The 27,686-nt window shown below is 39.7% G+C and overlaps 4 protein-coding genes across 9 annotated transcripts; all 4 read right to left on the bottom strand.

Moving 5' to 3' along the window:
* Window positions 1-1,068: 1,068 nt before the first annotated feature.
* LOC149044665 (uncharacterized) lies at window positions 1,069-6,200 on the bottom strand. 4 transcript variants are annotated; one of them, XM_089206141.1, is made up of 6 exons: window positions 6,172-6,200; window positions 3,995-4,153; window positions 3,410-3,523; window positions 2,667-3,022; window positions 2,124-2,327; window positions 1,069-1,504 (listed from the first exon to the last, which is right to left on the bottom strand). In XM_089206141.1, exons 2-6 carry the CDS (start codon window positions 4,128-4,130, stop codon window positions 1,175-1,177), a joined length of 1,140 nt encoding a protein of 379 aa, XP_089062267.1. In that variant the 5' UTR covers window positions 4,131-4,153; window positions 6,172-6,200; the 3' UTR covers window positions 1,069-1,174. The 4 variants fall into 4 exon arrangements, with proteins under 4 accessions (XP_089062267.1, XP_089062266.1, XP_089062268.1 ...); XM_089206140.1 differs by lacking the exon at window positions 6,172-6,200 and having other exon boundaries at window positions 3,995-4,523; XM_089206142.1 differs by lacking the exon at window positions 6,172-6,200 and having other exon boundaries at window positions 3,410-3,520; window positions 3,995-4,266.
* Window positions 6,201-8,048: 1,848 nt separating this feature from the next.
* Window positions 8,049-11,233, bottom strand: LOC113679442 (uncharacterized). Its single transcript, XM_027196400.2, has 5 exons — window positions 10,962-11,233; window positions 10,377-10,490; window positions 9,634-9,989; window positions 9,103-9,306; window positions 8,049-8,484 (listed from the first exon to the last, which is right to left on the bottom strand). Exons 1-5 carry the CDS (start codon window positions 11,095-11,097, stop codon window positions 8,155-8,157), a joined length of 1,140 nt encoding a protein of 379 aa, XP_027052201.2. The 5' UTR covers window positions 11,098-11,233; the 3' UTR covers window positions 8,049-8,154.
* A 6,568-nt stretch (window positions 11,234-17,801) lies between these two features.
* Window positions 17,802-22,446, bottom strand: LOC149044664 (uncharacterized). Of its 3 annotated transcripts, none has more exons than XM_089206137.1 (6): window positions 21,988-22,446; window positions 20,701-20,865; window positions 20,130-20,243; window positions 19,388-19,743; window positions 18,857-19,060; window positions 17,802-18,237 (listed from the first exon to the last, which is right to left on the bottom strand). In XM_089206137.1, the coding sequence occupies exons 2-6, from the start codon at window positions 20,834-20,836 to the stop codon at window positions 17,908-17,910; spliced, it is 1,140 nt and encodes a 379-aa protein (XP_089062263.1). In that variant the 5' UTR covers window positions 20,837-20,865; window positions 21,988-22,446; the 3' UTR covers window positions 17,802-17,907. The 3 variants fall into 3 exon arrangements, with proteins under 3 accessions (XP_089062263.1, XP_089062262.1, XP_089062264.1); XM_089206136.1 differs by having other exon boundaries at window positions 22,026-22,446; XM_089206138.1 differs by having other exon boundaries at window positions 20,130-20,240; window positions 22,026-22,446.
* A 1,730-nt stretch (window positions 22,447-24,176) lies between these two features.
* On the bottom strand, window positions 24,177-27,593 carry LOC113679443 (cytochrome P450 3A24). Its single transcript, XM_089207747.1, has 2 exons — window positions 26,884-27,593; window positions 24,177-25,525 (listed from the first exon to the last, which is right to left on the bottom strand). Exons 1-2 carry the CDS (start codon window positions 27,491-27,493, stop codon window positions 24,555-24,557), a joined length of 1,581 nt encoding a protein of 526 aa, XP_089063873.1. The 5' UTR covers window positions 27,494-27,593; the 3' UTR covers window positions 24,177-24,554.
* Between the last annotated feature and the right edge of the window lie 93 nt (window positions 27,594-27,686).

Here is a 27,686-nt window from a genome sequence, read left to right as displayed (position 1 = left end):
TCGCGAAACCAAACACCGCGTAACACAACGCGTGACGCTTTCATAAATAAATACATATGTGTCCGAGAATTTATCTTTCGTCTTTTTCGAGATGTGAGCTTGGGACGCCTCTGCTCAAACTCCTTAATTGCAAGCGCAACAACAACCTCAAGAAACCTCACCCCAGCACCCCGGGGTTGTAAGATTTCATGTAAACGCGTTTTATTTTTCGACCACGGCTAAGCGGGTTACCTCGCCTACCTGGGGTCCCCCACCTCCATGTAAACAGGCCCTTAATCTGCTCTACCATCTCAGATGACTGACTCCATTTCCCCCATGACCTTCGTGGAGTCGCAAATAATTTGGCACATCAGGAAAAGTAGTGATATTTTTAGCAGAAATTTCCTGTCTGAGGCCACGTCGTGTGAAATGTTTTCTCAGTTGAAACATTTTCCCGGCATTGATTTGTTCAGAACTTCTTAAGCCTTAAATTGGATTTCACATTCTGGGCCTTCAAACTTCGCAGTGGATTTGATTTTTAGTTTTGACCTCTGCCTTTCAAGCAAATCTTAGATCGAATATACCCTGTTTTCATGTTACAAACTGTTTGTCAATATTATATATTTGAAACTGTTCGTCAATTCTAAGAGCCTTGTTAACTTGAAACATATTAAGGAGTTTGTGATTGGTAATTTTCGTGACGAAAGCGTTACGAATTTGTGACAACTTCCGTCACAAAATACACGTCACGGCAGTAGGACTTCTATTTCCTCGCTCAAACTGGCTGGATTCAGCTCTCTTAAATAGCGACTGATAATATTCAGAACGCTCAAAAACCAATTTTCTCGCTTTTCTGTCGGACGATTTTCATATAATTGGCATGGGATGCAAATCTTTATTGATATGCAAATGTTACAGAGGGATGCCATTAAAATCTACCTGGGAACAATCTCGGAAAATTCCAATTTTTTTTAAGGGTTGGGGGAAGTTGCGTGACCTCGCTGTCAAAAATATACAATTTCGGACAGGGCTGCGGATGGAATCAGGAACTGGAAATCGGAGAAGAGGAATTTAAAGTGAAAAACAATCTTTTACAATCTCATAAGTTTTCGTTATAATGGTAACGATATGATAATACATGATAATTCTGATAAAGATAATAGCTTAATATACAATAATTCTTTATGATTATGTCCTATTGATCGTATGAGTAGCCGTCAAAAAAGGAGTATTTTTTCATTTCTTCGTAAACGCGGTTCTTTTGTTCAGTGGTCCACTCTATAAAGTCACGTGTCATTGATGGGACTGGATCTACAGTGGCTGCGCAGTCCTGTATATAACGCTCTGAGCAAGAGATACTCAGGAATTTGCAGATTTTTCTCAGAGTGTCGGCAGGGTTCTTGACAATTTCTAGACTTGGAATGTCGATAACACTGCCGGGAAACGCTTGCCTGGCCTTGTTACAACCAGCTGCCCAGCCGAAATAACGACTTATACTCTCGTCAAATATATAAGAAGCTTTAACCTGTGGATAACAGATAGAGATACAGCGTGTAAACCACCAGTTCATGGTTATAATAGGGTTATAGCTACTTAAGGACCGTTTCCCATGTTTGTTACATCCATTTAAAAAAACCACTGTTGATCCTTGAGATCTGATTGGCTCTCGCCGGTGCGATTTATTCGTAAATCATATTACTCTGATGCTATCTCATCTTTTTCTCAGCCAATGAAAAAGCAACACTTAATCAAAACAACCAATTAGATTTTGAGGCTTGTGTAAAGTAACCAATCAAATCACAGGAAAATGCAAAACCAAGAAGTCATTACGTGGCAAATTTAGCAACTTTTGTCCCAAATACTCTTTTTCACATAATGAGCTCATTATTTTTATCACGTGGGCAGAAGGCGGGAGCGATAGAAGTTTTCAGGGGGAACGGAAATGGGGATTTGCCATCTCTGACAGAGTATAAGGGGGGAGGGAAGGGGGAACATGGAAAACTGACTGCCAGGGAGGGGAAGGGAGATCGTCAGAATGCTATATCCTGGAAAATTTAATCGGGATACAGCAAGAGATAGTGGCCGACCCCTGAAGCTTCGTATCTTGACATATAGCGTTTAGTTACGCATTACATCGCACATACCTTCGTTTCGTGTTTTCCCACTTCCCTTTTTTTGACTCTAGCATCTTGCAGAACCATGGTTGCAATATTATCGAATGGATTTCGCACAACATGAACAAACTTCACCTTTGCGCCGGCGGCTTTCTCTAGGAGGCGAATTGCATCCACGGCTTTGTCTTTCCTCATTGTTCTCGCTGTAAAGGCACCTGACTTGTCTCCGATCACCTGAATCAAAATTTTAGGGATGGTTCGTAATACGATTACTGTCAGGGCAATTAAAGACTGAACTACTTTTCTCTATCGGTATATCAAATTATGCTGTTGAAACAAACCGAGGGGCCAGTCCCTAACAACTGGTGGTCAACAGTAAATTTGGTTTCGCTTAACTACACCCAACCATTGGTTGAAAAAACCTTACAGAAAAAGACCCCCTATATATCTCTTTATGTCTAAGATACGGGGCAGATGTACTAACCATTAAGTTATCGTCTTGGCGCATTCCTTTTCTTAAAACGAACCAACAAACAATTGAACATAAAAAAAAAAAAATTCCATTTAGCTGACCTTGATATACTGATCATACTGGCCCTGCCATTGATTTGGTACATAGTACGAATATGGAGAAGTCACATTCACTACTCTTCCTTCAAATACACGCGAGCGTCTACCGTGAGCAACTGCGCTCTGCGAAGCTCCAAATAACGTATCATAAAAAGCGTATATCGAACCATTTAGCCACGTTTGGAGATCTCCTATCCATCGTGGAAAAGCCATTGCCTCATCGGAAACCACCATGTGTGGATGTGCATCTAATAAGGAGCCAAGAAGACTGTGACGACTACGCAGATATCCAATAAAAAACAAGATACTGTGTACGTGACCATAAGCTTTGTGCAGGTCGTTTTGTGAATCTGTGCCATCTGAGAAAGACTGATGAACAAAAAAAACGTCAACAAAAGAGCAAAAAGCTGGGTTTGATACTTAAGGTTGCGAAGGACACCACATTGAACGAAAATTACATCAAATCTCACAGAAATACATTATTTCTAAGGGTTCAAAGACATGATCACATAATACTTTACGAAGCGCGAAGCGATGGAAACATCTCTCATTGGTAGAGTAAGGTTAGTTGTTAAGTTGTTGGTTGTTGAACATTTGTCATGACCGTGGGACATTCTGTACAATATTGAAGGTTTTCATAGCTTGCGCTGGCATAAAGTCTGACATAATTTGAGAAAACAAGCATAGTTTTTCCTATTTGTAAAAAAGTAGCACTGCTATATCATCCAAACTTTAAGTATATGTACCATCATCTATAGTTGTCGTTTCGTTTTCTCTTGGTCCAGTGCGAAGTATTTCCTTTGGTTCGCTGTTTTCAGCTTGTGTCAGCAACGGTGCAGAATCAACCCCGCTATCTCCTCCTTGATTTGAATGGAAGACAAAAATGTAGACAAGGTGAAAAGAAAACCTCTTCTGTTGAAAGATGTGGTCATGATCCTGATAAAAGTGTCGTGTGGTAGGACGATCCGTCAAGATCAAAATGTCACCGCAAATTTTACTCTGGGAGGGTGAAATACTCAACCAGAAAGTGAATTTTAAAAAAGTAAGCATACAGCTCAGTGTAATTCAAGACCAGACTGCTAAAAATGAAATACAGAAAAACAAATGGATGAAAGCTTAATGAAAAATTGATAGAGCTCCAGACGTTCTTCTTCTTTTGAGTGACTAAATACCATGTTATGACGAGAATATTTACGTCTGCAAGCAAAACATTAACCTCGACTAATATTTGTGATATTTGCCAAATTTTTCTGTTTCTTTGAGTTATGTTGTTTGTTTTTTTGTTTGTTCAATGCGAACGTTATGATACATCCGGCAAACAAATAACTCACCGTAGTCCTCGATAATCAGCTTTTCTTTGATGTAGAAAGCATCATCTCTCCATGTCACAAAAAGCACAGCGAGTCCAAAGCCAAAACATAAACCAAAAATCACTCCTCTAAATCTGGCTAACAGCCTTCGGATCATTATACTGCCTCAGTCTCTAATTTCTGTGACCGAAAAACAATGCATTACACTGTAAATTATGCCAATCAAAAAATCCTTGCTCGAAAAAACCCCAATCCCCGACGAAGGGCTAACCCTCGAACCGTCAGCTTTCGAAACTCTTTACGGTGGCCAATCGACATGATCAACTCAGCTGATAAAACCACCCCCCACTGACGCAGCACCATTGTTTCCTTAGAAACTAACCCTTTTTATCCAGATGATACATATGGGTATATACTAAAATAGTGGATAGCGTAGAAGGCGTATGGGCGGCCGTCACCACCAAAAATTCGAGAATGTCAAATAGATCAGCAAATACAAAGCTGGTCTAAGGATCAGCGACTCACCATCACATAGTGTAGTCGCTGTGTTGATGGTGAGAAAACTGACATCCTCGATCTGTTTTGACATTTTTCAATCAAAGTGATTATCGAAATGATTTAATTGCAAACACTATTTTTGGCACACCAATTAATGCATTTCGATATCACTTTGATTGAAAAATGTCAAAACTGATATTCTGATCTGTTTTGAAAAGATGATTTAACAATATATTTCTATCGTCGATCACATTCTTTCAGGAAAAAAACTTTTTTTCCTTTTTCCATATGATTATTCATGCACTTAAGATACAAGATTTTCCAAGGACTGAACCGTATATGATGAGATTGGATTTGCAAAATGATGCATTTTAAGCAAACCTGTTAAATTGTTATGGAAACTTATTAAAACACAATTGAGAGAGTCAACTCCCTGAGCGATTTATACTGCTAGGATAACCCTTTTCACTGAAAATACCCGTCAAATGAATTTTCTAAAAATTATCATCGCCAGTCCAGAATGTCGTGTTATTTCTATGATTGTTTTTACCGCACTTCCTATTACTTAACATCGCGTATAAATAAATAAATGTATAAATAAATTAAATCATGCCTAGCTGTAGTTTTGGCTAACTTAATTTCTGCTATTGTGATGATGTCTTTCTAATTTCGTGCAACAGTGGGAGCTTATGTACACAACGTCATCTACCAATTTTTCCACCAATTCATAAAAGTAATAAGCCATAAAGTTTACCGAATTTTATTAGAAGCTAGTTCGTGTCGCTTAGCAAAAATTCCACGTTAATAATCAGTATATCAGCGGCGAGAATGAACCGGTCCTCTTTCTGTTTCCATTTTGAGTTTTAAAGCGCCGGAAATTTTAAATGTATGCTCTACATAAATTCAAAATTGATATGTTCTCTCAAAATATTTCTTCATTCGATACACCATTGAAATATTAAGCTTGATAAGTTTTTCGGGCACAGTTGCGTGAATCGATACGAAATCGCGCCTTACTGTTGATCATACGAGTTCCCCATCGTTTAGTTTATATCAGTGTTTTCATTTTCTCTCAAACCATTAGGGCTCTTGTAAATGACTAGAGTAGATAATGGACTGGACCATTGGACCCTTGGACTATATTTCGAGCTATTTTTTGGAACATTTTCTTGGACCTTTTTTTGGATCAATTTTTGGACCATTTTATCGGGGGGGGGAGGGAAAGCCGACCATTGGTGTTTGGGGCGGGGAAGGACCGGAAATTCCGTGATCTTTGTCGTTTGATAAGATCAATGACGTAAAGAAGATAACTAAATTCAGGAGTCCAGTAATGGGCTCCTGCTAAATTTCATGATCCACTGTTTACACAAAGGGAAACGTTAAGCAGCTGATGGATGATTCGTGATAACCCGTGAGTATCATTTAGCACTGGCACAAGTCGACTTAAAAGACACACGCATGACTCAACAGCAGAGGATCAAAAACAGGAATTTGTGACTGTTTTCAATAACAATTATAGTCCAGTGTTTAGGTGCCAGGTTCGCATTCGCCTGACAAAAAAATAAAGAAGCGCTGAGGCCCAGCGCAACAATTTGACATAAAAATAATCAGTCGAAAAACCGCTCATAATAATTTGTATGATCCAGTGAAAACTCCATTAATCTGCAGCATTTACTAACACAACAAACGCCCAAAACTACCTGCGTTCTATTAGTCCGTCCTAGACCCCTCCCTCAGTAACAACAGTCTGCCTCCCACCCCTCCCTAAGCACTAATGGTCTGCCCCCCCCCCCGATAAAATGGTCCAAAAGAAAAAAAGGCCCAAAACAGGATCTAAAAAAATGGTCCCAAAAAATAGTCCAGTGGTCCAAGGGTCCAATGGTCCAGTCTACATTTAACCCTATTCTCTTGTAAACAGTCATCCATGTTTTTAATTCTCTACCAAATTACAAAAGTATGTCTCTTGGTCGAGAGTCGCGGTAAAAGTGAGAGGGTTTTCGCTCTCGTTGAAAAAAAAAGTCTCGTTATCTGCAACGTGCGATGGATTTTCTTACAAATAACTATCATGGCAAAAGCATCCTCTAAGCTTCACATATCAGCTTCTTGATTATAGTGAAGTTAGGGCCTGTTTACATGGAGGTGGGGGACCCCAGGTAGGTGAGGTAACCCGCCTGTCCATATAATTTCTTATTTTATTTTGATCACATTTACATGATAGGTGCCAGGTAGGGTAACCCTGTCAGCCGGGGTGACAATTTGCAATGAAAACGTCTCAAGGTGGGGTAACCCGCCCAGCCGGGGTCGCGTTCATGGCAAAAAGCTCAAAAACAAAACATTTATGTTTTAAAACTTTGTACATTTCCTAGCTGTCTCATGGCAGAAATCACCAGAAACCGCAACGGACACACAAGGAGTGCAAAATGTTCACATTTCGGAATATTTAGCGTTGTAAATCGACCATATTTGGTTTCCCAAACTATTCCGTATAACGTATTAAGTCGACGGTTTCTCGCGAAACCAAACACCGCGTAACACAACGCGTGACGCTTTCATAAATAAATACATATGTGTCCGAGAATTTATCTTTCTTCTTTTTCGAGATGTGAGCTTGAGACGCCTCTGCTCAAACTCCTTAATTGCAAGCGCAACAACAACCTCAAGAAACCTCACCCCAGCACCCCGGGGTTGTAAGATTTCATGTAAACGCGTTTTATTTTTCGACCACGGCTAAGCGGGTTACCTCGCCTACCTGGGGTCCCCCACCTCTATGAAAACAAGCCCTTAATCTGCTCTACCGTCTCAGATGACTGACTCCATTTCCCCCATGACCTTCGTGGGGTCGCAAATAATTTGGCACATCAGGAAAAGTAGTGATATTTTTAGCAGAAATTTCCTATGTCTGAGGCCACGTCGTGTGAAGTGTTTTCTCAGTTGAAACATTTTCCCGGCATTGATTTGTTCAGAACTTCTCAAGCCTTGAATTGGATTTCACAGTCTGGGCCTTCAAACTTCGCAGTGGATTTGATTTTTAGTTTTGACCTCTGCCTTTCAAGCAAATCTTAGATCGAATATACCCTGTTTTCATGTCACAAACTGTTTATCAATATTATATATTTGAAACTGTTCGTCAATTCTAAGAGCCTTGTTAACTTGAAACATATTACGGAGTTTGTGATTGGTAATTGTCGTGACAAAAGCGTTACGAATTTGTGACAACTTCCGTCACAAAATACACGTCACGGCTGTAGGACTTCTATTTCCTCGCTCAAACTGGCTAGATGCAGCTCTCTTAAATAGCGACTGATTATATTCAGAACGCTCAAAAACCAATTTTCTCGCTTTTCTGTCGGACGATTTTCACATAATTAGCATGGGATGCAAATCTGTATTGATATGCAAATGTTACATAGGGATGCCATTAAAATCTACCTGGGAACAGTCTCGGAAATTTCCCAATTTTTTATGGGTTGGGGAAATTGCGTGACCTCGCTGTCAAAAACATACAATTTCGGGCAGGGCTGCGAATGGAATCAGGAATTGGGAATCGGAGAAGAGGAATTTAAAGTGAAAAACAATCTTTTACAATCTCATAAGTTTTCGTTATAATGGTAACGATATGATAATACATCATAATTCTGATAAAGATAATAGCTTAATATACAATAATTCTTTATGATTATGTCCTATTGATCGTATGAGTAGCTGTCAAAAAAGGAGTATTTTTTCATTTCTTCGTAAACGCGGTTCTTTTGTTCAGTGGTCCACTCTATAAAGTCACGTGTCATTGATGGGACTGGATCTACAGTGGCTGCGCAGTCCTGTATATAACGCTCTGAGCAAGAGATGCGCAGGAATTTGCAGATTTTTCTCAGGGTGTCGGCAGGGTTCTTGACAATTTCTAGACTTGGAATGTCGATAACACTGCCGGGAAACGCTTGCCTGGCCTTGTTACAACCTGCTGCCCAGCCGAAATAACGACTTATACTCTCGTCCAATATATAAGAAGCTTTAACCTGTGGATAACAGATGGAGATACAGCGTGTAAACCATCAGTTCATGGTTATAATAGGGTTATAGCTACTTAAGGACCGTTTCCCATGTTTGTTACATCCATTTAAAAAACCACTGTTGATCCTTGAGATCTGATTGGCTCTCGCCGGTGCGATTTATTCGTAAATCATATTACTCTAATGCTATCTCATCTTTTTCTCAGCCAATGAAAAAGCAACACTTAATCAAAACAACCAATTAGATTTAGAGGCTTGTGTAAAGTAACCAATCAAATCACAGGAAGATGCAAAACCAAGAAGTCATTACCTGGCAAATTTAGCAACTTTTGTCCCAAATACTCTTTTTCACATAATGAGCTCATTATTTTTATCACGTGGGCAGAAGGCGGGAGCGATAGAAGTTTTCAGAGGGAACGGAAATGGGGATTTGTCATCTCTGACAGAGTATAAAGGGGGAGGGAAGGGGGAACATGGAAAACTGACTGCCAGGGAGGGGAGGGAAGATCGTCAGAATGCTATATCCTGGAAAATTTAATCGGGATACAGCAAGAGATAGTGGCCGACCCCTGAAGCTTCGTATCTTGACATATAGCGTTTAGTTACGCATTACATCGCACATACCTTCGTTTCGTGTTTTCCCACTTCCCTTTTTTTGACTCTAGCATCTTGCAGAACCATGGTTGCAATATTGTCGAATGGATTTCGCACAACATGAACAAACTTCACCTTTGCGCCGGCGGCTTTCTCTAGGAGGCGAATTGCATCCACGGCTTTGTCTTTCCTCATTGTTCTCGCTGTAAAGGCACCTGACTTGTCTCCGATCACCTGAATCAAAATTTTAGGGATGGTTCGTAATACGATTACTGTCAGGGCAATTACAGACTGAACTACTTTTCACTATCGGTATATCAAATTATGCTGTTGAAACAAACTGAGGGGCCAGTCCCTAACAACTGGTGGTCAACAGTAAATTTGGTTTCGCTTAACTACACCCAACCATTGGTTGAAAAAAGCCTTACAAAAAAAGACCCCCTGTATGTCTCCGATACGGGGCAGATGTACTAACCATAAAGTTACCGTCTTTGCGCATTCAATTTCTTAAAACGAACCAACAAACAAATGAACATAAAAAAAAAATTCCATTTAGCTGACCTTGATATACTGATCATACTGGCCCTGCCATTGATTTGGTACATAGTACGAATATGGAGAAGTCACATTCACTACTCTTCCTTCAAATACACGCGAGCGTCTACCGTGGGCAACTGCGCTCTGCGAAGCTCCAAATAACGTATCATAAAAAGCGTATATCGAACCATTTAGCCACGTTTGGAGATCTCCTAACCATCTTGGAAAAGCCATTGCCTCATCAGAAACCACCATGTGTGGATGTGCATCTAATAAGGAGCCAAGAAGACTGTGACGACTACGCAGATATCCAATAAAAAACAAGATACTGTGTACGTGATCATAAGCTTTGTACAAGTCGTTCTGTGAATCTGTGCCATCTGAGAAAGACCGATGAACAAAAAAAACGTCACCAAAAGAGCAAAAAGCTGGGTTTGATACTTAAGGTTGCGAAGGACACCACATTGAACGAAAATTACATCAAATCTCACAGCAATACATTATTTTTAAGGGTTCAAAGACATGATCACATAATACTTTACGAGGCGCGAAGCGATGGAAACATCTCTCATTGGTAGAGTAAGGTTAGTTGTTAAGTTGTTGGTTGTTGAACATTTGTCATGACCGTGGGACATTCTGTACAATATTGAAGGTTTTCATAGCTTGCGCTGGCATAAAGTCTGACATAATTTGAGAAAACAAGCATAGTTTTTCCTATTTGTAAAAAAGTAGCACTGCTATATCATCCAAACTTTAAGTATATGTACCATCATCTATAATTGTCGTTTCGTTTTCTCTTGGTCCAGTGCGAAGTAGATCCTTTGGTTCGCTGTTTTCGGCTTGTGTCAGCAACGGTGCAGAATCAACCCCGCTATCTCCTCCTTGATTTGAATGGAAGACAAAAATGTAGACAAGGTGAAAAGAAAACCTCTTCTGTTGAAAGATGTGGTCATGATCCTGATAAAAGTGTCGTGTGGTAGGACGATCCGTCAAGATCAAAATGTCACCGCAAATTTTACTCTGGGAGGGTGAAATACTCAACCAGAAAGTGAATTTTAAAAAAGTAAGCATACAGCTCAGTGTAATTCAAGACCAGACTGCTAAAAATGAAATACAGAAAAACAAATGGATGAAAGCTTAATGAAAAATTGATAGAGCTCCAGACGTTCTTCTTCTTTTGAGTGACTAAATACCATGTTATGACGAGAATATTTACGTCTGCAAGCAAAACATTAACCTCGACTAATATTTGTGATATTTGCCAAAGTTTTCTGTTTCTTTGAGTTATGTTGTTTGTTTTTTTGTTTGTTCAATGCGAACGTTATGATACAGCCGGCAAACAAATAACTCACCATAGTCCTCGATAATCAGCTTTTCTTTGATATAGAAAGTATCATCTCTCCATGTCACAAAAAGCACAGCGAGTCCAAAGCCAAAAAATAAACCAAAAATCACTCTTCTAAATCTGGCTAACAGCCTTCGGATCATTATACTGCCTCAGTCTCTAATTTCTGTGACCGAAAAACAATGCATTACACTGTAAATTATGCCAATCAAAAAATCCTTGCTCGAAAAAACCCCAATCCCCGACGAAGGGCTAACCCTCGAACCGTCAGCTTTCGAAACTCTTTACGGTGGCCAATCGACATGATCAACTTAGCTGATAAAACCACCCCCCACTGACGCAGCACCATAGTTTCCTTAGAAACTAACCCTTTCTATCCAGATGATACATATGGGTATATACTAAAATAGTGGATAGCGTAGAAGGCGTATGGGCGGCCGTCACCACCAAAAATTCGAGAATGTCAAATAGATCAGCAAATACAAAGCTGGTCTAAGGATCAGCGACTACACCATCACATAGTGTAGTCGCTGTGTTGATGGTGAGAAAACTGACATCCTCGATCTGTTTTCACATTTTTCAATCAAAGTGATTATCGAAATGATTTAATTGCAAACACTATTTTTGGCACACCAATTAATGCATTTCGATATCACTTTGATTGAAAAATGTCAAAACTGATGTTCTGATCTGTTTTGAAAAGATGATTTAACAATATATTTCTATCGTCGATCACATTCTTCCAGGAAAAAAGCTTTTTTTCCTTTTTCCATATGATTATTCATGCACTTAAGATACAAGATTTTATAAGGACTGAACCGTATATGATGAGATTGGATTTGCAAAATGATGCATTTTAAGCAAACCTGTTAAATTGTTATGGAAACTTATTAAAACACAATTGAGAGAGTCAACTCCCTGAGCGATTTATACTGCTGGGATAACCCTTTTCACTGAAAATACCCGTCAAATGAATTTTCTAAAAATTATCATCGCCAGTCCAAAATGTCGTGTTATTTCTATAATTGTTTTTACCGCACTTCCTATTACTTAACATCGCGTATAAATAAATAAATGTATAAATAAATTAAATCATGCCTAGCTGTAGTTTTGGCTAACTTAATTTCTGCTATTGTGATGATGTCTTTCTAATTTCGTGCAACAGTGGGAGCTCATGTACACAACGTCATCTACCAATTTTTCCACCAATTCATAAAAGTAATAAGCCATAAAGTTTACCGAATTTTATTAGAAGCTAGTTCGTGTCGCTTAGCAAAAATACCACGTTAATAATCAGTATATCAGCGGCGAGAATGAACCGGTCCTCTTTCTGTTTCCATTTTGAGTTTTAAAGCGCCGGAAATTTTAAATGTATGCTCTACATAAATTCAAAATTGATATGTTCTCTCAAAATATTTCTTCATTCGATACACCATTGAAATATTAAGCTTGATAAGTTTTTCGGGCACAGTTGCGTGAATCGATACGAAATCGCGCCTTACTGTTGATCATACGAGTTCCCCATCGTTTAGTTTATATCAGTGTTTTCATTTTCTCTCAAACCATTAGGGCTCTTGTAAATGACTAGAGTAGATAATGGACTGGACCATTGGACCCTTGGACTATATTTCGAGCTATTTTTTGGACCATTTTCTTGGACCTTTTTTTGGATCAATTTTTGGACCATTTTATCGGGGGGGAGGCAGACCATTAGTGCTTGGGGCAGGGAAGGACCGGAAATTCCGTGATCTTTGTCGTTTGATAAGGTCAATGACGTAAAGAAGATAACTAAATTCAGGAGTCCAGTAATGGGCTCCTGCTAAATTTCATGATCTACTGTTTACACAAAGGGAAACGTTAAGCAGCTGATGGATGATTCGTGATAACCCGTGAGTATCATTTAGCACTGGCACAAGTCGACTTAAAAGACACACGCGTGACTCAACAGCAGAGGATCACAAACAGGAATTTGTGACTGTTTTCAATAACAATTATAGTCCAGTGTTTAGGTGCCAGTTTCGCATTCGCCTGACAAAAAAATAAAGAAGCGCTGAGGCCCAGCGCAAAAACTTGACATAAAAATAATCAGTCGACTGCTCATAATAATTTGTATGATCCAGTGAAAACTCCATTAATCAGCAGCATTTACTAACACAACAAACGCCCAAAACTACCTGCGTTCTATTAGTCCGTCCCAGACCCCTCCCTCAGTAACAACAGTCTGCCTCCCACCCCTCCCTAAGCACTAATGGTCGAGCCCCCCCCGATAAAATGGTCCAAAAGAAAAAAAGGCCCAAAACAGGATCTAAAAAAATGGTCCCAAAAAATAGTCCGGTGGTTCAAGGGTAGTAGTATAGTATAATCTTTATTTAAGCACGAAACAATTCATCAGCAATTACATTAATTAAAACTATTTAAAAATTAAAACACTAACTAATATTTAAAAGCTGTTTTCCGTGAATGCCGTGCGTTATAGAGTGGCATTAATCTTGCGTTTAAATAACCCCAGAGACTCTGTGTTCCTTATATCACATGGAAGACTATTCCATAATGTGGCTCCACTATAGCTAAAGCTTTTTCGATAATAGTTAGTGCGAGGTAGAGGAACATTGAGTTTATTTTCAGAGTCCCTGAGGTCATAAGCAGAGTTACGCCATTTAAACTTAGAATTAAGATATTCAGGAGCTAGCCCGTGCAGACATTTGAAAACCATGGTAACTCTATGAATTTCCTGCTGGCTTGTCAAATTTTTCCAACTTAAAAATTCAAGTAGCTTAGTTGCATCGGCATCATAGCTGGAAAATGTCAAAACACGGGCTGCTCTAATCTGTAATTTCTGCAGCTTATCTCGTAGCGTTATCCCACAGCTACCCCAGACAATGTCACAGTAATCAAAGTGAGGTTTTACTAAAGCTTGGTAAAGCAGATGTAAGGTCGATGCTGGGATCAGATGCCTGACTCGCTTTAGGCACCCGATACCAGAGGCAATCTTTTTTGTTAATTTTTCGATGTGACTATGCCAATCGAGCCTATCGTCTATAATCACACCAAGCGATTTTGTAGAAGTAACCTGGCTCACCTGAGTGCTGTTCATTCTAATTGTTGGTGAAGCTGTGAGAGTACCCAGTCTCTGCCTTGACCCTATTAGCATGAATTCGGTTTTTGTCATATTCAGTGTGAGTTTATTCGCTTGTAGCCAGTTGAAAACGTTTGTTAAGTCCTCATTCAGACAAAGCTGTATACTCTCAAGATCACCGCCCGCATATGTAAGGTGTGTGTCGTCAGCATACATCCTCGGCTCACAATTTGATAAACAATTTGGAAGATCGTTGATATACAATAAAAACAATAGTGGACCGAGGATGGTCCCCTGGGGGACGCCGCAAGTTAATGAGCAGCTGCTGGACAGCGACCCGTTCACAGAACATTTCTGTGTGCGGTTTTCCAAGTATGACTGAAACCATTTGAAAGATTTGCCATGTATGCCATAATAGTTTAATTTCGATAGGAGGATCTGATGATCAACAGTGTCAAAAGCTTTTTTCAAATCTAGAAAAATGACTCCATTGATTTTCCCGTTGTCAATATTATATGCTCAAGAATCTGTCGCTTCCAACAATGCTGTTACAGTTGAATGAGTAGCACGAAACCCTGATTGATTTTGATATAGAATATCATGTTCTTCCAGATAGGCATACAATTGATCGTAAACTATCCTTTCAAACACTTTCGCCACTATTGGAATCACCGATATTGGGCGGTAATTGTTGACATCATCGCGGTTACCCTGTTTAAAGAGAGGTGTAACCCTTGCATATTTCCAATCATCTGGGAACTTCCCTTGGCTAATAGATTGATTGAAAATATCACATATCGGCACACAAATAAGGTCAGCGCATTCCCTGATAAACCTAGCAGATATTGTGTCAAGGCCCGTTGCTTTTGACTTGTCTAGTTTATTTAAAAGTGAAAATACTTTATTTGGATTAGTAGGTTGGAGCTCAAACCGTTTATCTGTACCGGCAAGATATCGTTTATAGCTACTACTATCAAAATCTATCTCACTGGCAAGTTTTGGACCAATATTAGCAAAATGGTTGTTGAATTCGTTTGATAGCTCCAGTGGATTAGTTATCGTTAATCCATTCACTTTTAGTGATGTCACTGACATTTTCCCAGATTTACGTGAAGTTAGCTCGTTTATAGTCTGCCAGGTCTTTCGGGAGTCGCTAGTGTGCTTGTTAAAAATATTTTGGTAATAAACTTGCTTTGCTAAGCGTACTTGCTTATTGACTAAATTTCTTTGTTTCTTAAACACTGCCCAATTGTTGGGATCATTTGTTTTGATTACTTTGATTTTTAATATATCTCTATTATGCATCAAGTCTTTCAACCCAGCGGTAATCCACGGAGAACTTCGTGAACGAACGCGCATCGTTTTCAGTGGGGCATGTTTGTCAGCGATAGCCATTGCTGCCACATCTCGTTTGGGTCGGAAGACTCATATACATTATTCCAACATTGAGACTGAATATCATCTCGAAAATTTTGGCAATCGAATTTTCGGAAATTTCTGTATGTTATTGAATTATGTCCATTCGACATCCCGTTCAGAGAAAGTTTTCTATAAACATACACCATGCTATGATCACTTATCCCAACATGACAAACTCCCGAACAGGCGATCTTATCCGAGCAGTTGGTGTAAATTAAATCAATTAAAGTTGACGAGGTGGGTGTTATCCTCGTCGGTTCAGCGATGAGTTGCTCGAGTCCGTAGACATCAGCAATATTCTTTAATTTGGATGTATCATTGTCATATCGTGCAGTAACCATGTCACAGTTCATGTCTCCCAGTACAAAAAATTCTACATTTTCACTATCCAATTTCCCAATTAGGGATTCAAAAGGTGAAAAAATGCCAATAGGAGAGTCAGGTGGTCTATACCACGTAACAATCACAAAGGGTCTTGTTTTTGGCTTATGGATTTCCAAGCAAAGGTTCTCTAATGCATCCATATGTAGATCAGATCGTACTGTAAAGTTGATTGAATTTTTAACGTAGAAACATACCCCCCCGCCGCCTTTCGTAAGCCTATCTCGGCGAATTATTTCGTATCCCGGAATATGAACTTCGTCTAACACAGGGTCCAATGGTCCAGTCTACATTTAACCCTATGCTCTTGTAAACAGTCATCCATGTTTTTAATTCTCTACCAAATTACAAAAGTATGTCTCTTGGTCGAGAGTCGCGGTAAAAGTGAGAGGGTTTTCGCTTTCGTTGAAAAAAAAGAAAAAGTCTCGTTATCTGCAACGTGCGATGGATTTTCTTACAAATAACTATCATGGCAAAAGCATCCTCTAAGCTTCACATATCAGCTTCTTGATTATAGTGAAGTTAGGGCCTGTTTACATGGAGGTGGGGGACCCCAGGTAGGTGAGGTAACCCGCCTGTCCATATAATTTCTTATTTTATTTTGATCACATTTACATGATAGGTGCCAGGTAGGGTAACCCTGTCAGCCGGGGTGACAATTTGCAATGAAAACGTCTCAAGGTGGGGTAACCCGCCCAGCCGGGGTCGCGTTCATGGCAAAAAGCACAAAAACGAAACATTTATGTTTTAAAACTTTGTACATTTCCTAGCCGTCTCATGGCAGAAATCACCAGAAACCGCAACGGACACACAAGGAGTGCAAAATGTTCACATTTCGGAATATTTAGCGTTGTAAATCGACCATATTTGGTTTCCCAAACTATTCCGTATAACGTATTAAGTCAACGGTTTCTCGCGAAACCAAACACCGCGTAACACAACGCGTGACGCTTTCATAAATAAATACATATGTGTCCGAGAATTTATCTTTCTTCTTTTTCGAGATGTGAGCTTGAGACGCCTCTGCTCAAACTCCTTAATTGCAAGCGCAACAACAACCTTGAGAAACCTCACCCCAGCACCTCGGGGTTGTAAGATTGCATGTAAACGCGCTTTATTTTTCGACCACGGCTAAGCGGGTTACCTCGCCTACCTGGGGTCCCCCACCTCCATGTAAACAGGCCCTTAATCTGCTCTACCGTCTCAGATGACTGACTCCATTTCCCCCATGACCTTCGTGGAGTCGCAAATAATTTGGCACATCAGGAGAGGTAGTGATATTTTTAGCAGAAATTTCCCATGTCTGAGGCCACGTCGTGTGAAATGTTTTCTCAGTTGAAACATTTTTTCGGCATTGATTTGCTTAGAACTTCGGATTTCACATTCTGGGCCTTCAAACTTCGCAGTGGATTTGATTTTTAGTTTTGACCTCTGCCTTTCAAGCAAATCTTAGATCGAATATACCCTGTTTTCATGTTACAAACTGTTTGTCAATATTATATATATGAAACTGTTCGTCAATTCTAAGAGCCTTGTTAACTTGAAACATATTAAGGAGTTTGTGATTGGTAATTGTCGTGACGAAAGCGTTACGAATTTGTGACAATTTCCGTCACAAAATACACGTCACGGCCGTAGGACTTCTATTTCCTCGCTCAAACTGGCTGGATGCAGCTCTCTTAAATAGCGACTGATTATCAGTTCAGAACGCTCAAAAACCAATTTTCTCGCTTTTCTGTCGGACGATTTTCATATAATTGGCATGGGATGCAAAATTGTATTGATATGCAAATGTTACAGAGGGATGCCATTAAAATCTACCTGGGAACAGTCTCGGAAAATTCCAATTTTTTTTAAGGGTTGGGGGAAGTTGCGTGACCTCGCTGTCAAAAATATACAATTTCGGACAGGGCTGCGAATGGAATCAGGAACTGGGAATTGGAGAAGAGGAATTTAAAATGAAAAACAATCTTTTACAATCTCATAAGTTTTCGTTATAATGGTAACGATATGATAATGCATGATGATTCTGATAAAGATAATAGATTAATATACAATAATTCTTTATGATTATGTCCTATTGATCGTATGAGTAGCCGTCAAAAAAGGAGTATTTTTTCATTTCTTCGCAAACGCGGTTCTTTTGTTCAGTTGTCCACTCTATTAAGTCACGTGTCATTGATGGAACTGGATCTACAGTGGCTGCGCAGTCCTGTATATAACGCTCTGAGCAAGAGATGCTCAGGAATTTGCAGATTTTTCTCAGAGTGTCAGCAGGGTTCTTGACAATTTCTAGACTTGGAATGTCGATAACACTGCCTGGAAACGCTTCCCTGGCCTTGTTACAACCTCCTGCCCAGCCGAAATAACGACTTATACTCTCGTCCAATATATAAGAAGCTTTAACCTGTGGATAACAGATAGAGATACCGCGTGTAAACCATCAGTTCATGTTTATAATAGGGTTATAGCTACTTAAGGACCGTTTCCCATGTTTATTACATCCATTTAAAAAAACCACTGTTGATCCTTGAGATCTGATTGGCTCTCGCCGGTGCGATTTATTCGTAAATCATATTACTCTGATGCTATCTCATCTTTTTCCCAGCCAATGAAAAAAGCAACAATTAATCAAAACAACCAATTAGATTTAGAGGCTTGTGTAAAGTAACCAATCAAATCACAGGAAATGCAAAACCAAGAAGTCATTACGTGGCAAATTTAGCAACTTTTGTCCCAAATACTCTTTTTCACATAATGAGCTCATTATTTTTATCACGTGGGCAGGAGGCGGGAGCGATAGAAGTTTTCAGGGGGAACGGAAATGGGGATTTGCCATCTCTGACAGAGTATAAGGGGGGAGGGAAGGGGGAACATGGAAAACTGACTGCCAGGGAGGGGAGGGGAGATCGTCAGAATGCTATATCCCGGAAAATTTAATCGGGATACAGCGAAAGATAGTGGCCGACCCCTGAAGCTTCGTATCTTGACATATCGCGTTTAGTTATGAAATACATCGCACATACCTTCGTTTCGTGTTTTCCCACTTCCCTTTTTTTGACTCTAGCATCTTGCAGAACCATGGTTGCAATATTGTCGAATGGATTTCGCACAACATGAACAAACTTCACCTTTGCGCCGGCGGCTTTCTCTAGGAGTCGAACTGCATCCACGGCTTTGTCTTTCCTCATTGCTCCCGCTGTAAAGGCACCTGACTTGTCTCCGATCACCTGAATCAAAATTTTAGGGATGGTTCGTAATACGATTACTGTCAGGGCAATTACAGACTGAACTACTTTTCTCTATCGGTATATCAAATTATGCTGTTGAAACAAACTGAGGCGCCAGTCCCTAACAACTGGTGGTCAACAGTAAATTTGGTTTCGCTTAACTACACCCAACCATTGGTTGAAAAAAGCCTTACAAAAAAAGACCCCCTGTATGTCTGCGATACGGGGCAGATATACTAACCATTAAGTTACCGTCTTTGCGCATTCAATTTCTTAAAACGAAGCAACAAACAAATGAACAGAAAAAAAAAATTCCATTTAGCTGACCTTGATATACTGATCATACTGGCCCTGCCATTGATTTGGTACATAGTACGAATATGGAGAAGTCACATTCACTACTCTTCCTTCAAATACACGCGAGCGTCTACCGTGCGCAACTGCTCTCTGCGAAGCTCCAAATAACGTATCATAAAAAGCGTATATCGAACCATTTAGCCAAGTTTGGAGACCTCCTATCCATCTTGGAAAAGCCATTGCCTCATCGGAAACCACCATGTGTGGATGTGCATCTAATAAGGAGCCAAGAAGACTGTGACGACTACGCGGATATCCAATAAAAAACAAGATACTGTGTACGTGATCATAAGCTTTGTACAAGTCGTTCTGTGAATCTGTGCCATCTGAGAAAGACCGATGAACAAAAAAACGTCAACAAAAGAGAAAAAAGCTGGGTTTTATTCTTAAGGTTGCGAAGGACACCACATTGAACGAAAATTACATCAAATCTCACAGCAATACATTATTTCTAAGGGTTCAAAGACATGATCAGAGAGTACTTTACAAAGCGCAAAGCGATGGAAACATCTCTCATCGGTAGAGTAAGGTTAGTTGTTAAGTTGTTGGTTGTTGAACATTGGTCAAGACTGTGGAACATTCTGTACAATAATGAAGGTTTTCATAGCTTGCGCTGGCATAAAGTCTGACATAATTTGAGAAAACAAGCATAGTTTTTCCTATTTGTAAAAAAGTAGCACTGCTATATCATCCAAACTTTAAGTATATGTACCATCATCTGTAGTTGTTCTTTCGTTTTCTCTTGGTCCAGTGCGAAGTAGATCCTTTGGTTCGCTGTTTTCAGCTTGTGTCAGCAACGGTGCAGAATCAACCCCGCTATCTCCTCCTTGATTTGAATGGAAGACAAGAATGTAGACAAGGTGAAGAGAAAACCTCTTCTGTTGAAAGATGTGGTCATGATCCTGATAAAAGTGTCGTGTGGTAGGACGATCCGTCAAGATCAAAATGTCACCGCAAATTTTACTCTGGGAGGGTGAAATACTCAACCAGAAAGTGAATTTTAAAAAAGTAAGCGTACAGCTCAGTGTAATTCAAGATAAGCCTGGAATACAAATGGATGAAAGCTTAATGAAAAATTGATACTGAAAGGGCTCCAGACTTTCTTCTTCTTTTGAGTAACGACATACCATGTTATGACGAGAAGCAAGCAAAACATTTACCTCGACTAATATTTGTGATATTTGTTTATTTGCCAAATTTTACTGTTTCTTTGAGTTATGTTGTTTGTTTTTTTGTTTGTTCAATGCGAACGTTATGATACATCCGGCAAACAAATAACTCACCGTAGTCCTCGATAATCAGCTTTTCTTTGATGTAGAAAGCATCATCTCTCCATGTCACAAAAAGCACAGCGAGTCCAAAGCCAAAAAATAAACCAAAAATCACTCCTCTAAATCTGGCTAACAGCCTCCGGATCATTATACTGCCTCAGTCTCTAATTTCTGTGACTGAAAAACAATGCATTACACTGTAAATTATGCCAATCAAAAAATCCTTGCTCGAAAAACCCCTCTCCCCGACGAAGAGCTAACCCTCGAACCGTCAGCTTTCGAAACTCTTTACGGTGGCCAATCGACATTATCAACCCAGCTGATAAAACGAAATTGTCTTGTGACACCCCCCACCGACGCAGCACCATAGTTTCTTTAGAAACTAACCCCCTTTATCCAGATGATACATATTGGTATATACTAAAATAGTAGATAGCGTAGAAGGCGTATGGGCGGCCGTCACCACCAAAAATACAAGAATGTCAAATAGATCAGCAAATACAAAGCTGGTCTAAGGATCAGCGACTACACCATCACATGGTGTAGTCGCTGTGTTGATGGTGAGAAAACTGACATCCTCGATCTGTTTTGACATTTTTCAATCAAAGTGATATCGAAATGCTTTAACTGCAAACACTGTTTTTGGCACACCAATTAATGCATTTCGATATCACTTTGATTGAAAAATGTCAAAACTGATATTCTGATCTGTTTTGAAAAAATGAATTAACAATATCTTTCCATCGTCGATCATATTCTTCTAGGAAAAAAACTTTTTTTCCTTTTTCCATATGATTATTCATGGAGTTAAGATACAAGATTTTCCAGTGGGTGATAACATATTTACAGTTTTTTGCATTTTTTACCTAGCATTAAAATTCTACAGCAATTTCAAACGTTCTTGTTAATAAAAGAAATTTTAATGACGCAACATGTACATGTGGAAAAAAGAAATTGCTATTTAGTTCCCTCAATCGGGGATTGAGGTGGAATCATCGATCACAGATAGCTGTTAAATCAGAGGGAATCATGAATTCTTATGTTCAAAACATGGAATCATGAATGATTACGAGATAAAGAGTCAGAATATTTTGAAAATCGAAATTATGTTGTTGATAAATCGTGAAAAAGAGAGCTTAAAAAAGTCAGAAATCACGCATCTCGAAGGTCGAATGATTTCGCTTCCACCCCAGCTCCTAAATAATATCGCCTAAAACAGGCTTTTTCTCTGGCAAGCTATTTCGCATATTCACCGATTAAAGCTCTTCTAAATATGAAAATAAATAAATAAATAAATACCCAAACATGGAACTTTTTTTCTTTCCTTCCATCCTAACCTTTAGAAGATCCAGATCCTCCTCGAGGAGTTGAATCTCGGCTTCGGCTTGATGATAGTTATTCAACAGAAACCAGGACTGAACCGCATATGATGAGATTGGATTTGCAAAATGATGCATTTTAAGCAAACCTGTTAAATTGTTATGGAAACTTATTAAAACACAATTGAGAGAGTCAACTCCCTGAGCGATTTATACAGCTGGGATAATCCTTTTCACTGAAAACACCCGTCAAATGAATTTTCTAAAAATTATCATCGCCAGTTCATAATGTGGTGTTATTTCCATGATTGTTTTTACTACACTTCCTATTAGTTAACATCGCGTACATTGTTGTACAATAGCTGAAACCAAGAGAATATCAACTAAGATTACTTATCCTCGTGACTCATAATAATGTTTTTAGTCTATTGTAGATTTCGCCCCATACTGGTAAGCTATTCATGTTTAGACCTCCCATAATGACGCGGTTAACAATCTCTATGACCTGTCTTGGCCATTCAATGGACATTGGTGAAGTTAATCGATTTTCTAGTGATCAGAATCTAAAAATCTGTAACCGCTTATTATCATAACAAATTTCTCAATGTTTGTCTCACCATTTGATTACCTACTCTCGATGACTGGTAGGCACACAGATGTATAAATAATTTAAATCGTGCCTAACTGTAGTTTTGGCTAGCTTAATTTCTGCTATTGTGATGATGTCTTTCTAATTTCGCGCAACGGTAGGAGCTCATGTAAACAAAGTCATCTACCAATTTCTCCACCAATTCATAAAAGTAATAAGCCATAAAGTTAACAGAATTTTATTAGAAGCTAGTTCGTGTCGCTTAGCAAAACTTGAACGTTAATAATCAGTATATCAGAAGCGAGAATGAGCCGGTCCTCTTTTTGTTTCCATTTTTAGTTTTAAAGCGCCGGAAATTATAAATGGATGCTCTACATAAATTCAAAATTAATATGTTCTCTCAAAATATTTCTTCGTTCGATACACCATCGAAACATTAAGCTTGATAAAATTTTTGGGCACAGTTGCGTGAATCGATACGAAATCGTGCCTTACTGATGCTCAGACGAGTTCCCCATCGTTTAGTTTGTATCAGTGTTTTCATTTTCTCTCAAACCATTAGGGCTCTTGTAAATGACTAGAGTAAATAATGGACTGGACCATTGGACTCTTGGACTATATTTCGAGCTATTTTTGGGACCATTTCCTTGGACCTTTTTTTTGGATCAATTTTTGGACCATTTTATGGGGTGGGGGGGGGGGGGGCGCAGACCAGTAGTGCTTGGGGCTGGGAAGGACCGGAAATTCCGTGATCTTTGTCGTTTGATAAGATCAATGACGTAAAGAAGATAACTAAATTCAGGAGTCCAGTAATGGGCTCCTGCTAAATTTCATGATCTACTGTTTACACAAAGGGAAACGTGAAGCAATTGATGGATGATTCGTGATAACCTGTGAGTAGCATTTAGCATTGGCACAAATCGACTCAAAAGACACTCGCATGACTCAACAGTAGAGGATCAAAAACAGGAATTGGTGACTGTTTTCAATAACAATTATAGTCCAGTGTTTAGGTGCCAGTTTCGTATTCGCCTGATAAAAAAGTTAAGAAGCGCCGAGGCCCAGCGCAAAAATTTGACATAAAAATAATCAGTCGAAAAACCGCTCACAATAATTTGTATGATCCAGTGAAAACTCCATTAATCAGCAGCATTTACTAACACAACAAACGCCCAAAACTGCCTGCGTTCTATTAGTCCGTCCTAAACCCCTCCCTTAGTAACAACAGTCTGCCTCCCACCCCTCCCTAAGCACTTATGGTATACTCTCTCTCTCTCTCACGTATACATTTGACAACTTTAAGTTCAAAATGGAAATTAAAATAATTTGCCGTCGCGGTTTCCGTTTGCAGACCTCGCAAATTTTGGTGATTTCACGTAGATGTTTCGCAGAGGACGACAACGAGATGTATACAGTTTTAAAACGCACGTGCTGAACCATTGTTCTGCCCATTATATCTTTCGTTAAGTCACGTTGTCGTTGCCGCCACCTTTGTGGTTTACTTAAGGTCCCTAATAATAATTCTCCTCGTCGCCTTAATTGGAATTGGAGTGATCTGTAGTATTAATGGGCCAGTAAGCTTATAAATGTTAAACTTTATTGCATGTTTCATGTTTAAAAACCAGAGCTGATCCCTTTTGACGGACCATTTCTTGCCTTTGTACATGAATACTGAACATCATCATTACACCACAATGGTAATGGGACCGATTGGAGTCCCATTCGGTCTATAATCGTATGAGTGATTAACAAATTAAAATCGGACGACCCCGAAGTAAATATAGGGCACGGAATAATACCGAGTGACTCGCAAAATATTCGATTTTATCACATGTTAAACCATAGAATAAGGTGTATATCTGAGTATAGATCCTCAAAGAAGCTTGTCTGTAAGATAATAATGCAACACATTTACAAGCAGATATAGTTTGTGAAAAACGTTTCTTTTATGTAAAAACTTAACGTGCCTTTATCTTGAGATATATCATATCTTTGGGTGCCATGAGAATCACAGCTCGGTGTTCCAGTGTGGCCACGGTTTCTGGGGCGCGTTCAAACTTGAATCGTTGCAGGATTTTTAGCAAAGCGAGTTTGATCTCCAATAGAGCAAGACGCATTCCCATACATTGGCGTGGACCTGTTCCAAACGGGAGGAAGGAATACGGGTTCCGCTTCTCCTTTGCTTCAGGGGAGAAATTCTCCGGGTTGAACTCCAGGGGACTCTCCCATACCTCCGGGTCCCGATGCAGCACATAAGACGGAACGTTGACTTCAACTCCCTTGGGGATGCGGATACCTTTGTACTCCGCGTCTTCGTCACAGCGACGGATTAGATTAAAAGCTGGGGAACAAAGGCGAAGGACCTCAGAGATGACTTGATCCAAGTATCCGAGTTTTTGCACATGATCATAAAGGGGAGTGCTTCCACGGGTTTCTTCAGCTTTGTCGATCTCCTCAATGAGCTTATTCTGAACCTTTGGATTGGCTGCAAGGAGGTATGCCGCGTTTGTCAAAGTGCTCCCTGTAGTCTCGAAGCCGGCCAACAAGAACGTAATGGACTGAGCCATGATTTCATCATCACTCAACTTGCTGACTCCATCGACTGTGGTCTGATGGGCTTCCAGCATAAGCTGTACCAAGTCTCTTACTCCCGTTGAACCCTGCTGGCTTCGTTGATCGAGCATGCTTTTTGCCAAGGCGGCGAAATAATCTGCGTTCTGTAGTATGCTGAAGAAGCGGCTGAAGTAGGTCCAGAATGGAAACACGGAGAACACTCGAATGTAAATGGGTGTTTTAAAGACGTTTTTGGCTTTTTCAACAAATTCTGGGTCTGGTTTCATTTGTACATCGGTGTCAAAGCCAAATGCTGCTTTCATGATCACTTCTAAAGCGAAGAGACTGAAGAGACGGTTGACATCTACTGACTCACCTAGCGAAAAACAAAAATGGAAATAAGTTACCGGTCACTGATTATCGGGGGGGGAGGGGGAAGAAATAGGGGTTGGGGGATTTATATAATACCCCCTTTTATACTCTGTTGGCGACGACTGATCTCCCCTCCCCCTCCCCCTCCCCCTCCCACTGAAAACTGTGCTAACCGATTCCCCCGCGGGGGGGGTCTACTTCCTAGCGATAGGACAGGCAATAGGTTAATGTGCCGCTTGATTGAGTCGCATGTTCACCGCTGGATTGACTATAATGGGGTTGAATTTTCACCAGAGTTACTGGTGAGACTGAGTACGTGCATATTCGAAATTCTGGGTTAAGAATACTCGAGTAAGTAGGGATTTGCACGTCTTAGTTTGGGGCCTAGGTTGAATATAACGGCCTTCTTTATTGACATTCAGCCTAAGTATGTTCTTAAAGTTTCGTTTAATCTCAGCCTGAACGTCCTCATAAAAAGTTTCTAACTAAAAAAAAGAGTGTACATTAGATGTAAAAGCATGTTCACTGCATTTTTATAAAAAAAGGTTGCGTGACATTCGCAAAATTAATTCCCAATTTTTGTCAGGGTTAATCAAAACTGGTGATATTTTGGTAAAACAACACATCATTGAAATCTTAGTGCTTAATGTCAATCACGAATCGGAGAAAAAGGCGGCGAAGAACCTACAGGTGGATATTAAGATGCAATAGGCAGTTGCCGTAAGAAACATTACAGAAGCGTGACATGCCGGGTAAATTATTCAGTATCTGTTCGCTTGGACAATTGTTACTGTAATCCGTCTAAACAAAAGATGTTTGAAAAAGATAACTGCGAAATGCAAATTTTTTCACAAAAAGGCGTGACATGCCGGGTAAATTATTCAGAATTCGTTCGCTTGGACAACTGTTATTGTAGTCCGTCTAAACAAAAGATGCTTGAAAAAGACAACTGCGAAATGCAGATTTTTTCACAAAAAGGCTTAGTAGGGAATTGCAGCCTGACATATTGAATTGTGTTTTATACCGACGTTAATAAAGCCGACCCTCGATTGAAAGATTATTTCTCTAATTTTATAGTGTATTGTTGCAGTTTCAGCTTTTTGATAGCTCTTCTTAAATAAATAAAACCTTGTAAGGTATGCTAGAATTGATTTAAAAACAACAAAAGTAACTTTAAATCCGGCGTAACGAGCAAAATGTTTCCGATAAATTTAGCGATGGTAACAAATTTTTGACAGCACACAATTTTATCTTGCAAAAATAAAACATATTTTTTTAATACCAAATATTAAGCCACGAATATTCCTAGTTACGTAATTGATACAAAGAATGAATAAAGTTTAAGGTTTCACGGTTGCTTACCCGTTTCGGAGAACTTTTCCATTTTAGCATGAAGCTTCTCCGAGGCATTTTCTATTATCGGCACAATCTGCTTCAGTTTGTTGGCGGTAAAGGTGGGAGTTAGAGTAGTTCTTATACGCTTCCACGTCTCTCCTTCAGCGATGAACAATCCCGAGTTCAGAGGTGGTCTGGGTTTGATGAAAGCAGGTCGATTTGGGAACTTATGGAAATCCTTGACCAAAATTTGCTTGACAATTTCGGGATCGGTGACGACAATAATCGGTGAGCGACCAAAGCACGACTTGTATACTCGTCCGTACTTGTAGAAGTAGTTAAGGAACATCTTGTGAATGCCGCCATATTTGAAAATATCGAGGAGATTACCGATCCAGGGCCACGGTTTTGGACCCGGGAGTGGAGAACCGCCAAGAATCGAGTTATATCGGCGCAAACCTTGCCAATAGATGAGCACTAAAAAACCAAAGATTAACGCCAACCATGTGTAAACGTCGATGTTATGCACATACTGGAGGACGGAATCCATCATTAGGGGTGTTGCCTTCTGTTGTCCAGACGAAAACGCCACTGTTGGAACTAAAATGCGGTTATATTTATTATGCGCAGCGATCATGCGTGACAAATTGATTTGTTGCCTGATATGGCACGGTTTGCGTGACCATATCCACGTTGTCAGTGCTGCGTCATGCACCCGGCCGAGTGCTACGTCAGCATTTTCACGTTGTCGCTTCTAAATGGTCGCTGTTCCGTCACGCAAAAAAATTTAACAAATAAATGAAGTCTTGAGCCCATAAGTTTTCGCGTCT

The sequence above is a fragment of the Pocillopora damicornis genome, chromosome 5 (assembly GCF_964200805.1).
Source record: "Pocillopora damicornis chromosome 5, jaPocDami1.2, whole genome shotgun sequence".
Taxonomy (NCBI): Eukaryota; Metazoa; Cnidaria; class Anthozoa; order Scleractinia; family Pocilloporidae; genus Pocillopora; species Pocillopora damicornis.
The sequence above is the reverse complement of the archived record's forward strand: the minus strand, read 5'-3'. Positions and strand labels throughout refer to the sequence as shown.

Coding starts and splice junctions, on each gene's coding strand:
- LOC149044665 (XM_089206139.1), bottom strand. CDS start 3,713: ATGCTTACTTTTTTAAAATTCACTTTCTGGTTGAGTATTTCACCCTCC. Junction 3,023..3,409: donor AACGACAACTATAGATGATG/GTACATATACTT, acceptor AGTCTTTCTCAG/ATGGCACAGATTCACAAAAC. Junction 1,505..2,123: donor TGGGAAAACACGAAACGAAG/GTATGTGCGATG, acceptor TGTTATCCACAG/GTTAAAGCTTCTTATATATT.
- LOC149044664 (XM_089206137.1), bottom strand. CDS start 20,836: ATGATCCGGAGGCTGTTAGCCAGATTTAGAGGAGTGATTTTTGGTTTA. Junction 19,744..20,129: donor AAGAACAACTACAGATGATG/GTACATATACTT, acceptor GGTCTTTCTCAG/ATGGCACAGATTCACAGAAC. Junction 19,061..19,387: donor AGTATGATCAGTATATCAAG/GTCAGCTAAATG, acceptor ATTTTGATTCAG/GTGATCGGAGACAAGTCAGG.
- LOC113679442 (XM_027196400.2), bottom strand. CDS start 11,097: ATGATCCGAAGGCTGTTAGCCAGATTTAGAAGAGTGATTTTTGGTTTA. Junction 10,491..10,961: donor GCTGATTATCGAGGACTATG/GTGAGTTATTTG, acceptor ATTCAAATCAAG/GAGGAGATAGCGGGGTTGAT. Junction 9,307..9,633: donor AGTATGATCAGTATATCAAG/GTCAGCTAAATG, acceptor ATTTTGATTCAG/GTGATCGGAGACAAGTCAGG.
- LOC113679443 (XM_089207747.1), bottom strand. CDS start 27,493: ATGATCGCTGCGCATAATAAATATAACCGCATTTTAGTTCCAACAGTG. Junction 25,526..26,883: donor GGAAAAGTTCTCCGAAACGG/GTAAGCAACCGT, acceptor GTTTTTCGCTAG/GTGAGTCAGTAGATGTCAAC.